Here is a 16,557-nt window from a genome sequence, read left to right as displayed (position 1 = left end):
GAAAATCGCCCGCGCCGTCGCACACACTATGGCCGGCCTCAGAGGTACGCCATTTTGTTCGTTCCGTGGGGGAAATGGACGCGGCCAAACACAACCGCATATCCCCTCATCCCCCTCCCCAAACACAACCTCATATCCCCTCATCCCCCTCCCCAAACACAACCGCATATCCCCTCATCCCCCTCCCCAAACACAACCTCATATCCCCTCATCCCCCTCCCCAAACACAACCGCATACCGCCTCATCCCCCTCCCCAAACACAACCGCATATCCCCTCATCCCCCTCCCCAAACACAACCGCATATCCCCTCATCCCCCTCCCCAAACACAACCTCATATCCCCTCATCCCCCTCCCCAAACACAACCGCATATCCCCTCATCCCCCTCCCCAAACACAACCTCATATCCCCTCATCCCCCTCCCCAAACACAACCGCATACCGCCTCATCCCCCTCCCCAAACACAACCGCATATCCCCTCATCCCCCTCCCCAAACACAACCGCATATCCCCTCATCCCCCTCCCCAAACACAACCGCATATCCCCTCATCCCCCTCCCCAAACACAACCTCATTTCCCCTCATCCCCCTCCCCAAACACAACCGCATATCCCCTCATCCCCCTCCCCAAACACAACCGCATATCCCCTCATCCCCCTCCCCAAACACAACCGCATATCCCCTCATCCCCCTCCCCAAACACAACCGCATATCCCCTCATCCCCCTCCCCAAACACTACCGCATATCCCCTCATCCCCCTCCCCAAACACAACCGCATATCCCCTCATCCCCCTCCCCAAACACAACCGCATATCCCCTCATCCCCCTCCCCAAACACAACCGCATATCCCCTCATCCCCCTCCCCAAACACAACCGCATATCCCCTCATCCCCCTCCCCAAACACAACCTCATATCACTCCGTTTCCCCCACACACACCATCCTATCCCCCCTTACACACCCTTCCATCACTCCATCCCCCCACACCCTCCATCACCCCACACACCATCCATCACTCCATCCCCCCACACACCCTCCATCACTCCATCCCCCCAAACACATTCTTCCATCACTCCACCCCCCCCCAAACACATCCTCCCATCAATCCATCCCCCCAAACCCACACTCCCATCACTCCATGCCCCCCCCCATCACTCCACCCCCCCAAACACACCCTCCATCACTCCATCCCCCCACACACCTTCCATCACTCCACCCCCCCAAACACATCCTCCCATCACTCCATCCCCCCCAAACCCACCCTCCCATCACACCATCCCCCCCAAACCCACCCTCCCATCACACCATCCCCCAACACACCCTCCCATCATTCTATCCCCCCCCAAATACAATCTACTTTCACTACATGTCCCCCAAACACACCCTCCCATCTCTCCACCCCCCCAAAACACCCGCCCCATCACTCCATCCCCCCAAAACACAACCTTCCATCACTCCACCTCCCCAAGCACACCCTCCCATCACTGCATCCCCCCCTAATACACCCTCCCATCACCCCATCCCCCCAAAACACAGCCTCCCATTACTCCACCCCCCCAAACACACCATCCCACCAAACACACCGTCCCCCCAAACACATCCTCCCATCACTCCATCCCCCCCAAACACACCCTCCCATCACTCCATCCCCCAAACACAATCTTCCATCACTCCACCCCCCTAAATACACTCTCCCATCACTCCATCCCCCCAAAACACACCCTCCCATCACTCCATCCCCCCCAACACACCCTCCCATCACTCCATCCCCCCAAAACACACCCTCCCATCACTCCATCCCCCCAAAACACACCCTCCCATCACTCCATCCCCCCAAAACACACCCTTCCATCACTCCATCCCCCCCTAAATACATCCTCCCATCACTCCATCCCCCCAAAACACACCCTTCCATCACTCCATCCCCCCCTAAATACATCCTCCCATCACTCCATCCCCCAAATCCATCCTCCCATGAATCCATCCCCCCCTAAATACATCCTCCCATGACTCCATCCCCCCCTAAATACATCCTCCCATCAATACAGCCCCCCCCACCCCCAAATCACACCCTCCCCCCAAAAATCACACCCTCCCACCAAACAAACCTCCCATGACTCCATCCCCCCTGTACCTCTCTGTGCTCGGTACTCAGAACAAGCGTTATACTGAAGAACAGCAGGTACCTTCTCCCTGGCTCCTCCCTCTGCTCGCTGCTTTAATGGGACTCAGCGACGACTGTCTCTTCTCATTAAGGGCGTCTCGTCTCAATAATGACGTCCCTTCTCAGAAAGGATGTCTCTTTTCATTAAGGATGTATCTTTTCATTAAGGATGTCTCTTTTCATTAAGGATGTCCCTTCTCAGTAAGAATGTCTCTTCTCAGTGCTGGATGTCTCTTACCGGTGCTGGATGTCTCTTCTCAGTAAGGATGTCTCTTCTCGGTGCTGGATGTCCCTTGCCGGTGCTGGATGTCCCTTGCCGGTGCTGGATGTCTCTTCTCGGTAAGGCTGTCCCTTGCCGGTGCTGGATGTCTCTTCTCGGTAAGGCTGTCCCTTGCCGGTGCTGGATGTCCCTTGCCGGTGCTGGATGTCCCTTGCCGGTGCTGGATGTCTCTTCTCAGTAAGGATGTCTCTTCTCGGTGCTGGATGTCCCTTGCCGGTGCTGGATGTCCCTTGCCGGTGCTGGATGTCTCTTCTCGGTAAGGCTGTCCCTTGCCGGTGCTGGATGTCTCTTCTCGGTAAGGCTGTCCCTTGCCGGTGCTGGGTGTCCCTTGCCGGTGCTGGATGTCCCTTGCCGGTGCTGGGTGTCCCTTGCCGGTGCTGGATGTCCCTTGCCGGTGCTGGATGTCCCTTGCCGGTGCTGGATGTCCCTTGCCGGTGCTGGGTGTCCCTTGCCGGTGGTGCTGCAGCGAGCGGGTCTCTCACTAGCTCCGGCTCAGACTATTTAAATGCCAGACATCCTCTGCCGGCCACGCCACATGGGCTGAGACAGCTTCCCCCAAGCAGCAGCCAATGGGAGGGGAGGCCGGGCTCCGGGACTGGGCGTGGGGTGATCCCCCCCCCCCCAACACTCCTCACCCCCCCCCCCCCCCCACCAATCTCCCAATGTGAATAAACCACCGCAAGGCGGAGAGAGGGAGGGGAGGCCGGGCTCCAGGACTGGGCGTGGAGTGATCCCCCCCCGCCCCCCAACACTCCTCCTCACCCCCCCACCAATCTCCCAATGTGAATAAAGCACAACACTCCTCCTCACCCCCCCCCCCCCCCCCACCCACCAACCTCGCAATGTGAATAAAGCACCGCAAGGCGGAGAGGGGGAGACGGAGACAGAGAGAGAGAGAGAGAGAGAGAGAGAGACAGCCAGGAGGGAGAGAGATGAAGAGGGAGACAGAAGAGAGAGAGAGAGAGATAGAGAGAGGGAGGGAAGGAGAACAGAGAGAGAGGAGGATGAGACAGGATAGAGAATAGAGGGAGGGAGACTGCAGAGACAGGGACAGGGCCCTGCAAAAAAATAAATTTATAAAAAAAATACACATATATATGTGTGTATATATGTGTATAGATACCTCTACACAAATATATATATACACACACACACATATACACACACACACACACACACACACACACACACACACACTTTTCTGTCCAGATTCAGAATTGTTGTGAAATTCACCAGAAGTTACCATTTTAAAGAAAATATGTCATATTTATTAAGAGTCTGGCCCAGTTGTGACTTGTCTGGGAAGTGCTTTGTCACTTAGCCTGGTGACAGCTTTCTGCCATGAGATGCATCGTCACACACGACACAATGAACGCTGCACGGTTACTGTACACACTGCATCTGCTGCAGACACACACACCAGAGGCCTCAATCCCTCGAGCGTACACCATATATTGTATTTTGTTTGGTCTAGCTTTGAGTTTGATTCAATCTTTCCATAATTTAAACAGAATAGCCCCAGACACGTTCTGAAACCAGATGTCTGCCTTATATTGAAAAAGGTGGGAACTGAGGTAACAGAGAAAAATACTCAATGCTACATCCAATGTGACAAAATACACAGTTAAATACCTCAATGTTAGTATTCTCACGAGTATGGGTCATTTAGTTAACCCCTTTGGCCAAAGCGTTATAAGCCTGCAGCCCCGTCACGGCATGACCACTATGCAGCCCCGTCACGGCATGAGCAATATGCAGCCACGTCACGGCATGAGCAGTATGCAGCCACGTCACGGCATGACCAGTATGCAGCCACGTCACGACCAGTATGCAGCCACGTCACGGCATGACCAGTATGCAGCCACGTCACGGCATGACCAGTATGCAGCCACGTCACGGCATGACCAGTATGCAGCCACGTCACGGCATGACCAGTATGCAGCCACGTCACAGCACGACCAGTATGCAGCCGCGTCACGGCGTGACCAGTATGCAGCCCCGTCACGGCATGACCAGTATGCAGCCACGTCACAGCATGACCAGTATGCAGCCACGTCACGGCATGACCAGTATGCAGCCACGTCACAGCATGACCAGTATGCAGCCACGTCACAGCATGACCAGTATGCAGCCACGTCACGGCATGAGCAGTATGCAGCCACGTCACGGCATGAGCAGTATGCAGCCACGTCACGGCATGAGCAGTATGCAGCCACGTCACGGCATGAGCAGTATGCAGGTCCTACCACTACCTGTGAAAATTCTCATTAACCTCTGCCGGAGGGAGAGTGGCCTGAGCTGAGGTAACACTGATCAACTGTCCCTGAAAATAATTCCCTCTTCCCAATACAAAGTCAGTGGAAGGCTTAGGCCTCGGGCATGGTCAGCATTTAGGCGCTGACCCGTGCTGAGGCGCGCTTACGCTCGGCAGTGAGCCCCTGCAGCCGCAATGAGAGCGGCTGTAGCAGGGGCTCGCGCACGCTTCCGCAAGCGCGCAGAAGCGTAGGTCTTATACAAATTTTAGTTTCAAGCGCTCAAGGGAGCGCAGGGCCGGTCACGTGAGCAGTACGCCCAATGAGGGCGAACCAGCTCCGTGACGTCACGTGCGCCCCCTCCTCCCCCCCCCCCCCCCGACACGGCGCTCGGACCAAGGCCAGGGAAAGCACCCGCTTTCCCTCAGCCTCAGCGCGCCCCCGCACAGCTGCTGCCACCCTGGACGCAGCCTTTGAGATCTTTCTGAAAGAGCCAGTAAGACCAAGTCTTCAAGTGAAACCAAACAACTCCTCAAACCCTGTGGGGAGCGGTTAAATAGAGCAGAGGCTGTGTGAAATGACCAAGTTCTTATACGTTATGGCAACTCCAGACTGGGTTTCTACGTGGGGATGAATCCATAAGGGCCGTTCTATACAGTTTGCGGCCGTGCACGCGCGTGTGCATGTGTGAACGCGCGTGCACGTGCCGCATGCTTTTCGTGTGTATGCTGTGAGTGAAGGCACTGTGTGTGTTTGTGTGTATGTGTGTGTATATGTGTGTGTGTGTGTGTATGTGTGTGTAGAGATTGCGAACTATGTATGAAATATTTTTTAAATAATACACATACACACACACACACATACATACAAACATACACACACATACATTACAGCACCGGCCGCGGCACAAAATCATTAATTTCTTCATGTTCTCCCTCGTCAGTGCCCTCCAAGTCCCCTCCCATGCGCGCGCGTGGCGCCATTATAGAAAGGCTGACTAACGTCAGCTAAAATTCCACGCGCTGTGCACTAGGCCTTATGCTGTGTATACTGTAGGTGTGTTTCTGTTGAGTGAAACGTTATACTATTATCACGTTTGATGCAAGTGTCTGTGGCTTTTTTTACACTTATTTTGACATGACTTTATATAACGGTTTGGATAAGGAAGGGTGCCGTGGATTTTGGGGATAGCTGGTCGGGATATTGCGTGTCCTAATCTATTTCCCAATCTGCTTTTACCCGAGCTTTAGAAAAGTCACCTCACCCGAGACACAAGGTCCCGGTATAATGCAAACACAAACACGTGGCGATTGCTACATATAATGACTCCACGTACTGCAAGCAAGGCAAAAGTGACCAGCAATGATACAGAGGTGGGCCCCTCACCCCACAAGCACGGCCCCTCATTTAGGGGACAATTTAATAGACAATTTCAAGATAACCAAGATCGGTCGCTTTGGCGTATAAATAACGGCTTTGATTTCTGAACAATTAGAAGCAGCATGGCCCATATTTACCAATCAATGCTATTTCATAGGACACCAACTTGCACCTCATTCCCTTGAATGTAAGCTTCCTCCTGGCACCTCTGGTGCCAGGAGGAAGCTTACATTCAAGGGAATGAGCTGCAAGTTGGATTCTGGTACCCGGAGGTGTCTTATGCAATAGCATCTCTTACTTAATATCGCCCTTTATGTCTAATTCTCCACTAGTTTCTTCCCACATATGTTACAGTGCATTGTTTGGGATGGTGACTACCTCTTTGCGTCAGAGGAATGAGCTTGTGGGATTTCCTACCACACAACAGTAAAGGCAGACAATGGTAAGAAATGCCCAACAATATGGGACATTATCACAGGTGTAATAAGCCAATCCTTCCTCCCACAGTTACATATTTACCACTAATAATAATATGTTCATGTATAGCACTGGTAGGTTTTACGTAGCACTTTACAGAGACATTTTGCAGACAGTCCCTGCCCCGTGGAGCTTACAATCTATGTTTTTGGTGCCTGAGGCACAGGGAGATAAAGTGACTTGCCCAAGGTCACAAGGAGCCGACACCGGGAATTGAACCAGGTTCCCCGGCTCAGTGCCAGTCAGTGTCTTTACTCACTGAGCCGCTCCTTCTCTTTATAGCACTACTGATTATATCAGAGTATCTTCACGTCGTTTACTGTTCTAGGTCTCCTGATTTGTATCTTCTTTGGCATCTTCTACACCCCGGAAAGAGAGAGTATTTCCGCTTCTCTTCATTCTCCGGTAACAAAGAAAAGCGCAAAGTCATTTTTAGGGAATCATGTGTGTCGGAAACAGCGACGACGTGTTACTATGTAACCTTGCCTGTGAGTTATGGGACTGACTGCTTCTATCGCCAGGAAATTGCACTAAATTCAGATATATAGCAAGGTTTTCTATCCCAGACAGATCTAGGCAACTGCGGGAACACTGAGACACCCAGGTGCTTTTAGGTTTTTTTTTTTAATTTCTTTGCATGAATAAGGGAAAGAAACTTGCAGAGGGTTTTCTGTATGGAAACACATTCACAGTAGATCACTGAGCTGAAGCAGCAGAACTTGCCTGGCTGCAAATTGAAACTGCCACATTTTGTTAATGAAACAGGTACCCTTTGAGATCACAGAGGTGTGTACAAGGGGGTGTTCCCCGACCAATCAGCAGAGAGGTGTGGGCGTTGCTAGGAGGTAGGGTGATGTGGTGACTGTATGGAAGGGGGGTGGCTCTGTTAAAGAGATGAAGCCAGCAGTGATGCAATCAGAGCTTCTCTGAGCTGAGTCTTATTTCAGGTCATTCACCTCGTCAGAGCGAGCGCCTGCACGGGTTATTATAGTTCAAATCTACCAATGCGAGGGGATGGAGCCGGGGCAGCTTTTCTGTCGTTCTAGTATCCCAATTACACACAGTACAAAGGGAATTTAGCAGTATGTTCCGTACTTTCCTTACTGGTCCTATAGGGGAAAAACTAGGGACTGGAAACATAAAGATGCATGTTAGCAAGAGCTAGGTGAGTGCCGAGTATTGATGCGCTGCTGTTGTGTAGGGGATACAGGCGTATCCATTAGAATGGACCATTGTCTGAATCCCAAATGACCCAGAATACGAGCGACCATTCTTCTATCAACCTCCTCTACAGGAGCGTTGCATTTGAATGGGAAGACATTGAAAGTGCATGCTTCATTCTGTACAGGTATGTGGACCAACCCCTGTAGGACTCACAGTAAGGAAGGCACACCTTGGGCTAACTGCAGTTTGCAATTTGTGCTGATATAGGAGGAATTCAGATTCGGTGCCAATTCGGATCACTTTAAGAAAATGATAAATATTCAGGGTTGTGCCAGTTTTGTCGTCTTGTTCAAGGGTCTAATTGCTCAAAGGAAATCTAATAAAAGGGCCCTGCTGCTGTTTGCATATGTACTACTTTCTATTTAATATATATATATATATATATATATATATATATATATACATATACATATAACAGTGGTCGACAAATCACCAAAAAATCTACTCGCCGAACAAAAAAATCTACTCGCCACCTAGTACCACACGTGTGCTGCTTGGGCCAATAGGAGATCGCCACGATGTTAAATCCACTCGCCCGGGGCGTGCAAATGTATAGGTTTGTCGAACACTGTATGTATATATATATATATATATTTAAACTTTAATTGAACTATAAAATTCATCTGACAGGCACAGTATGTAATTATTAAAAGTTGGAGATGGGGTAGGTGTCACATTCGGTTGTAGGTTTGGGTGTTGAGCAGACAACGTGAGCCAGATGTTCGTATTTTAACAGCATGTGTGATTTTTGGAAAAGAAACAAAGACATTGATAACAGGTAAGGACCATATGGCCTAACTTGTCTGCCTTGTTATCCTTTATTAAATGATTAATTTGTTACTGTAGGATCTATCACGTACGGCACACCTGTGAGCACGCGACCCGCATATTCAGATGCAGATCAGCTGTGTCCAGGATTGCCACCACTCCGGGATTGACCCGAAGACTACAGGTTAAGGCCACGTATCTCCCGGCATCTCCCCCTGCGGATCAAGTCAACACGGCTGTGCAAGGTCAAATGTTGCTGCGGTGCCATGACGTCACGGCGTCGCGTTGTCATGGCAACGTGACATCACCGAGCGGCTCGTTAGCATGGCAACGGGCGTCACGTGACGTTGCGCAGCCATGTCGACGTAGTTTGGAGGGGAGAATGCCGATACCAGGAGACGCCGCCGCCGCCGCAGCCAAAGGTAAGATAAATATATAAGAAAAGGTCAATCTAAAAGTTGTTATCTCCGGGTGAGCCTTCAATAGAAGGTGGCAACCTTGCCTGTGTCTAGGTTGGTGTGAGTTTTGAAAAGGAGGCACTGTATGTGGGACCTGGGTATTACAAAAAGGGGTTTGTGTTCACTTGTATAATACACTAGCTGAGAGACCCGGCGTTGCCCGGGATGTAAATGCGTAATAGGTAGTATTATGTATAAATCGTGGAACAATAGGTGAGTATTTGTTGTAAAGGTTGGATAATAATGTTGAAAAGAAAGATGGAATAAACTGTAATACGATGTTGTTTAAAAATGGTTTATTGTAAACACACCACAGTACAATGTATATTTTGGTGACATAACAGATGTAAAAATGTGAGGCGTGTGTCCTGCTAGGGTGTGAGGCGGCGGATGGCGCGTGGGTTGTGAGTGCTGTCTGTGAGTGGGGGTGCTGCTAGGGTGTGAGGCGGCAGGTGGCGCGTGGGTTGTGAGTGCTGTCTGTGAGTGGGGGTCCTGCTAGGGTGTGAGGCGGCAGGTGGCGCGTGGGTTGTGAGTGCTCTCTGTGAGTGGGGGTCCTGCTAGGGTGTGAGGCGGTGGGTCAGTGATGTCGGTGCGTAGGGGCGGGAGGCAGCAGGTGTGTGTGGCGGCAGGTATGTGTCGAGTGTGGCGGGTGTCTGTTGAGTGCATGCAGCGGCTGTGAGGCGGTGGGTGAAAGGCAGAGGCGGGCGGAGTAAGGGCGGGTGAAAGGCAGAGGCGGGTGGGCGCGAAAGCAGAGGCGGGGAGGCAGGAAGGCGAAGGGTGGTGGGAAGGGTGTGGGAGGGGGGGAAGAGGGGAAGGGTGTGGGAGAGGGGAAGGGTGTGGGAGGGGGGAAGGGTGTGGGAGGGGGGATAGGGTGTGGGAGGGGAGGAGGGGGGGAGGGGGTGGGAGGGGAGGAGGGGGGAGGGAAAGGGGAGGAGGGGGGAGGGAAAGGGGAGGAGGGGGGAGGGAAAGGGGAGGAGGGGGGAGGGAAAGGGGAGGAGGGGGGGAAGGGGAGGAGGAGGGGGGGAAGGGGAGGAAGGGGAGGATAATAATTATTTGAGCCTGAGGAAGACGATGCGTCGGCGAAACGCGTTGCTCAATTCTACAGCTGAATTTGACCCACGGAGGCTTCCGTAGCCAGATCACAAAGCAGCCTTTGCAGCCCAGCAGGACAGTTTTTTTCTTCCTGCATCCCGGACGCGGGACCGGCGCAACAAGCTGCTTAAACTTGATCGTGGACTGCATGAGGAGGCCAGGGGTCCACCCTATATGTGTGTGAGTCCCGTTGTTGTTTTATAAATAAATGCATTTTATGAATTGTATACAACTGGTTCGTGCCTCACCTGTTTTCCCCTCCTCCAACCCCCATACATTATAACATCGGGGGGGAGACCACACCTGACGTCTGGAACCGGGTATTGAGACCTATTTCAACCAGGAAGCTTGAGGACAGCCCCCATTACGCAGACCAACAGAAGTGGATGGGATAAGAAATTAACCCCAAAGTAACCAACCCTCTACAACTGCTCACAGTGGGCCGTGTGAGTACAGATACATATAGTTGTATATTCCCCCCTACCCCAAAACATTTTCATCTATTACTGCTGGGAGAGACGGAGTTCGTCTTGAGAAAGTTACCAATTATTGTGTTTACTTACACATGGCCGTGTAAGTACCTCAGTATATAAAACTCATCCCCCATTTTTTCCCAAGTTATTTGAGTCCACTATCAACACTATATTGTTACTACATATGCCTCATTAATCCCACGCTCCCCCATTGCCTGTTTGTTTTTAAGCAGCTGTGGAGAGCCGGGAGCTGGTGTCTGGCAGCAACCAGAGGCCTGGCAGCTGGACACAGAAGTTGGGCCGGGCCCCCTACAGCCACCGGGCCCGGACACTTGTCCCGGCACTTCCCCCCCGGGAGTGACTGGCACAGTAGCCATGAGTCTGGGCTACTGAAATGCTTTATGTAAGAGGTGCGTTTTAAAGGTGGGGAGAGAAGGTGCTTGACGTATACATAGTGTGAGGGAGTGTGACAGCAGGGGCAGCCTGGCCAGACAATGAAAGGTTAAGCCCGGCAGTTGCCCCTACCAAGATGGACGACTGTATATATTACCTGCGCTCCTCCTGTTAGGAGTTTGCTGCTGGTAAAAGGATTGACCGTACTGTCCGTACATATATGGAAAACAAAAGAACAGATCCTGCGTTCCTACCAATTGGGGTAAAACATACTAGTGACATGTTTACTGTACATTTAGACCCCAAGTCTGTGTGATAAAGTAGTCATTTGGTTGCATCTTTTCATCAAAACATGATTCAAACCTGCCGACCTGGTCAAGTTAACCTCTGTTTAGCAGGAACCTACACTGAATATATGGCATTTCTTATTGTCCTGTGGACTAAACTTTGTGAGATATGTGAAAGTGCCCTGAAGGGGGTCAATAAATAAAATATGCTTTTGTGATTTAGTGCAATTAAAAGTTGGTCAAAGTCCGTATCAGAGTTCCTTATTATAAAGGTTAACAGTGGGTGAACAAATACCCTCATACATAAAGCTTGGCCCCTTGCAGACGCACTTACCAGAACGCCCTCCTAAAGTCTCGGTAGGTAGGAAGAACGTACACATTAGATTGTAAGCTCTTCGGAGCAGGGACTCCTTTTCCTAAATGTTACTTTTATGTCTGAAACTTCCCATTATGTGTTATTTGTATTACGTGTTATTTATATGATTGTCACGTGTATTACTGCTGGGAAGCGCTATGTACATTAATGGCGCTATGTAAATAAAGATATACATACATAGTGTGAAATATTAAAACTTACACATATCTCTTCTTTCTGTCGGCCATAAACACTCACCTGCTCTTCAGTGGAGGGTCATGTGTAAGTGTAGGATCTGTTGTCTTGTCTCCTACCAAGATGGATGCCTAAGTTACAGGCTAAAAGACCATCTTATTGCAGCCAAAATGGCTGATCAGTGTGTTTCTGTGTATCCCCCTGTAAGACCGTTTATTCCCCCATGCATATGTAATGTAATGCGTGTTGAGCTGGGTAATTCAGTTAGAAAGCCAGCATACCAAGGCATCTGGGCCTGCTATCAACAGGTTGGCTGTTGGGACATTGGAGGAGTGGGGAGGGGTGTTTACTCAGATCTGGCGAACATGGACTTCTAAAGCGGAGCCATTGTGTATCCCAGACTCAGAGGCATCTACCTCTACAGGAGGTATCAGGCTGAAGCTGGAAACTGAGGCCTAGCTCCTAGCCCCAACCAACTCCACTCCCATTGGTCAGTTTCAATTGTCCTCTCTCCTTAAGTACTTCTGTGGCAGTCCTAAGGCACTGTCACCTCCCAAAGCCCTGATTGGCCCATCGCAGGTGAGCCCTCGCTCTGTGGCTCTGATTGGTCGGCCCACGGTCCTCCATGGTTCCCGATGGAGGCTGGGAAACGATGTAAACCCTTGGCAATCACAGTTAGTCAGATTAGATCCACACTCAGTCTGGGAGACCGTTGGATCCAGAATGAGGATCGGTTGTACAGGCGAGTGGGACATTTAAACTTGCTAGCATGCAACTAGCATCCCTATGGTACCCAGAGATTCTCGGTGGGTGAAAGACATCCTGGGTAAGCCTCCTGAAGTGGTGCCCAGCAAATAGCATGCTAGTATTCCCCCCCCAACCCCCATAACCTTTGTTTTGGGGTGTGTAACCCTGAAAATGTGTATTGTGTTGCCCGTTGACTCCAGCCAAAATAAACTTGTTTTAACTCCTTGTGTCTTGTGGTGCACCGTGACAGGGAGTTCCAGTGGTAAGGGGCAGTGAGGGGAAAGGGGTGGCCTGTTAGCAGTATGTTACAGTAACACACAGGATAAGCACATGCATTAACATTTTAGCAGTAGATTGACAAAGGAAAGGGTGGAACTTAGCAATATTACTGAAGAACAAGCGACAGATTTTAGCCATGCTGTGAATGGAGAAGGAAAGGAAAGAGCCATGTATCCATCCTAGGCAACATGCATTGGCAACAGAATAGATGGTAGTACCGTTTACTGTGATAGAAAAAGGGCCCATTAGGCCAGATTTAGGGGAAAATATGAGCTCAGTTTTAGACATATTAAGATTTAGGTGGTGAACACCATCCATAAGGATATAGCCAGGAGGCAAACTGAGACTTGGAACTGGATTGCAGGAGTGAGGGGAGGGGGTGGATAGATATATCTAACTATCGTTAGCATAGAGATGATACCCAGGGCCCAAAAAGTTGATGAGGTCACCAAGTGATAGTGTGTACAGAGAGAGAGAGAGAAAAAGAGGTCCCAGAAAAGCCCTGAGGTACCCCAACAGACAGATCAATAGAAGACAAAGACATGTTAGCAACAGAGATGGAGAATGTGCGATGGGAGAGGTATGATGAGAACCAGGATAGGGCTTTGCTACGGATACCAAGAGAGTTTAGAATAGGAAGGAGAAGAGAGTGATCAACAGTATCAAAAGCAGCAGAGAGATCGAGTAGGATCAGTAGGGAAAAGGGACTTGGCTTCATGTAGACCATTGGCTACTTTAGTGAGCACAGTCTGAGTGACCTGTAGGAAAGCCAGATTGTAAAGGGTCCAGGAGGGCATAGAATTTAAGAAAGTTGATCATATAGGATTACACAAGATCGTCTAGCAATTTGGTGGCAAAAAAAGGCAGGAGGGATACAGGGCGGTAGTTAGTAAGGCACATAGGATCTAAGTGGTTTTAGAGAATAGGTGTGACCACCGCATGCTTATTAAAGTTAGAAGGGAAAGAGCCAGAGGATAGGGAGGAATTGGAGATGTGGGTGAGAGTGGGGACTAAGAATTCTTTGAAGGTGTGAGGGGAAAGGATCGAGAGGCGGTAGAGAGAAGAGGAAATCAACGTTGAAACTTCTAACTCTGTACCAGGAGAAAAGGAGTTGATGGGAAGGAGATTTAAATTGAAGCAGAGATGAGGAAGGAATCTCCTAGTGGATAGCATCCACTTTGCCATTGAAGTAGTCAGCAAAGGCTTGAGAAGTGAAGGGAAGTGGGAGTCAAATAAAGAGAAAATACAGCGTGGATTGATGAGTTCTTTGGCCTGACAGAGAGCAGGGTTAAAACAGGAAGAGAAATGTCTGTGTGTAGGATTTCCTCCATAGGCGTTCAGAGGAGCGCGTTAGTGAACTTAGCCAAAGCAGTGGGTAAGATGTACGGGTGTGCCCGAGGCGAGAAGGATACAGATCAAGAGCGGAGAGAGTTGACAAGATTGTCCGTTTCAGAGGAAGGAGAGAAGAGGTTAGCGTTTAGGGTAGATGTCAGAGCAGAGAGGTCAATGGAGCAAAAGTCTCAAAAGTAGCGGGTAGAAGCGGAAGGAGGGGGGTGAGGGGAATCAGTGGTGGTGAATGAAAGGCGATGGGCAGAGAGCGGAAAAGGGGAGAGATAGAGAAATCTGCAAGGGAAGTTTTTAGTAAAACAACAGGCCTAAATAGTGACTGTGACGGAAAGGACAACGTGGCTACTACGATAAAGGTTAATCCCAGCCACTGGCCCATCCATCTGGGTGGATTTGCTAAATTTCTCTATAAATCCACCTTATTGCGGCTCACCTGGCCCAAAACCGATGACTTAATGTGTAAATGTAAACCTTTATTTTGTGTAATGTTTGGGTGTACTTGTACAAGCCCCTCCGTGTTCCCTGGATATGTACTCTAGGGCCGACAAAACCCATTTGTCCAGCCTGCATGTCCGGCAAACCATTTGGTGCTCGTTCTGGAGGGGGAGGTGACGTCGGGGAAACAATGGCAGAGTAGGGATGGGCGGAGAATAGGCCAGGGGGGCCAGCACTGGCTCAGAGAGCAGAGATTACAGACACCTAGGCGCCTATCTCCGTGGGAGCTATCCGGCTGGCCGACGGAACACTTTCCAGGTCCCAGCCCAGGAGGTGCTGTTTTGATTGGCCAGTTTGAAGAACCACTCTAGCCCAAACCCACTCCTGTCACACCTTCAACTCTGATTGGCAGTATCGGATTAAAACCAATGCCGCCCTTAGGCGCTTACCTGGTGCCGCCCTCCTCCTCCAGCACCGCTCCTGTTGCCATGGCAACGTGACGCCATGTGACATCACACTCCCGGCCACACATGTATGACCGGCAAGCCTGAGGGGGGGGGGGAGGAGGCAGAGAGGGAGAGGTGTAGAAAGGGAGGGAGAGAGGAGGTAAGAGGGAGGGAGAAAGGGTGTGTAGAAAGAGAGGGGGGAGAGAGGGAGAAGGAGGAAGGAGAGGGGTGGGGGGAGTCTTTTTTAAGACAAATAATGAGGGAAGTATAATTTTATTTTGAGACTTTTCCATTTGCTTAATTGTATCGATGCACTTTCTGCCAAATCTAGCCATTGCATAACCGTACTCACGGGGCCTCCTGTTAGGAGCAGGGGTTAGGAGACATGTAGTGTGCGTACGAACACCAGTTCCACGCACAGTTATAATAATGATGTTCTGCATCAGTCTCTAATGTTATAGTTTCGGATTTTGGGGGCATTCTGAGAACCTTTGGTCTTTGATTGATAGACAGCGAGTGGCTTGTTAGCCTTTTCCTTTTGATACTTCAGTAATGGAGGAGATGCCCTGTTCTTGGAAGAAGCTTCTGTGCTTTTATTCCGCTGCCCAGGTCCACTCCGTGCAATGATCACTGTATATGAAATACACCGTAATTAGTCATTAAAGTACATCATTAATTGCATTTTCTTTCAATATCGTCGGAATAAGGCTATACTTGGCGCTAAGTGACGGACTAGTTCAGGGTCCCGTACACACAAAAAGGAGACGCATGCACGGACACACACACACACACACACACACTCCTGAATTGGACTTTACTGATAGCAGCAAATACAGTAGCAAGTTGTGCTGTTAATGATTTACCCAACACTCAGCCGCTGGGTGGCATTTCACCCAGACGGATAACTCCTAATAGCCCAATAGCCTGATGTGAAAGCTGTTGACATTTTGTCTGACAGGCGAGGAAGGGAGATAACCCTTTGACAAGTTCAAACTATGCACTGGGGCATTCAGCAGTAACAGCGAGGAGCCAAGTGACTCAAAGTTTCTGGAACTGTGTCTCAGTATTGCACCATGGACAATACATCTGTATAATACATATATCTGGCTGACCATATGCACCAAAACATTTAAACACTTCAAGTTTTACAATATCGGTATTGCACGCATACATTTATTTCCATAGATGATAGGAAACGTAACTTTGATAATTGTCATCAAGTCTTTGATTTAATAAATATTTTTAGATCGAGTAAAGACACCTGGCTTAAAGATGTACAGGCATACCCCGCAATAACGTACGCAATGGGACCGGAGCATGTATGTAAAGTGAAAATGTACTTAAAGTGAAGCGCTACCTTTTTTCCACTTGTCGATGCATGTGCTGTACTGCAATCGTCACATACGTGCATAACTGATGTAAATAACGCATGTGTAACAGGCTCTATAGTCTCCCCGCTTGCGCACAGCTTCGGTACAGGTAGGGAGCCGGTATTGCTGTTCA

The 16,557-nt window shown here is 49.9% G+C and overlaps 3 protein-coding genes across 6 annotated transcripts in view; 1 reads left to right on the top strand and 2 right to left on the bottom strand.

The window, feature by feature from the left end:
- FASN (fatty acid synthase) overlaps nucleotides 1-3,035 on the bottom strand; it is an 82,964-nt gene extending 79,929 nt beyond the window's left edge. The window contains exon 1 of one of the 2 annotated variants that reach the window (XM_075579989.1): nucleotides 2,137-3,035. The gene's annotated coding sequence lies outside the window, so the exon portion shown is untranslated. The remainder of the gene's footprint in view (nucleotides 1-2,136) is intronic. The other variant, XM_075579988.1, reaches the window with a different exon arrangement.
- A 4,560-nt stretch (nucleotides 3,036-7,595) lies between these two features.
- SLC16A3 (solute carrier family 16 member 3) overlaps nucleotides 7,596-16,557 on the top strand; it is a 140,938-nt gene continuing 131,976 nt past the window's right edge. The window contains exon 1 of the mRNA XM_075579986.1: nucleotides 7,596-7,903. The gene's annotated coding sequence lies outside the window, so the exon portion shown is untranslated. The remainder of the gene's footprint in view (nucleotides 7,904-16,557) is intronic.
- CCDC57 (coiled-coil domain containing 57) overlaps nucleotides 10,021-16,557 on the bottom strand; it is a 94,233-nt gene continuing 87,696 nt past the window's right edge. For 2 of the 3 annotated variants that reach the window (XM_075579980.1, XM_075579981.1), the window contains one exon: nucleotides 10,021-15,684. In XM_075579980.1, the coding sequence (XP_075436095.1) occupies nucleotides 15,497-15,684 (188 nt within the window). In that variant the 3' untranslated portion in view covers nucleotides 10,021-15,496. The remainder of the gene's footprint in view (nucleotides 15,685-16,557) is intronic. The other variant, XM_075579982.1, reaches the window with a different exon arrangement.

The sequence above is a fragment of the Ascaphus truei genome, chromosome 22 (assembly GCF_040206685.1).
Source record: "Ascaphus truei isolate aAscTru1 chromosome 22, aAscTru1.hap1, whole genome shotgun sequence".
In the NCBI taxonomy this organism is placed as follows: Eukaryota; Metazoa; Chordata; class Amphibia; order Anura; family Ascaphidae; genus Ascaphus; species Ascaphus truei.
This window is presented reverse-complemented; position numbering and strand designations above follow the sequence as displayed.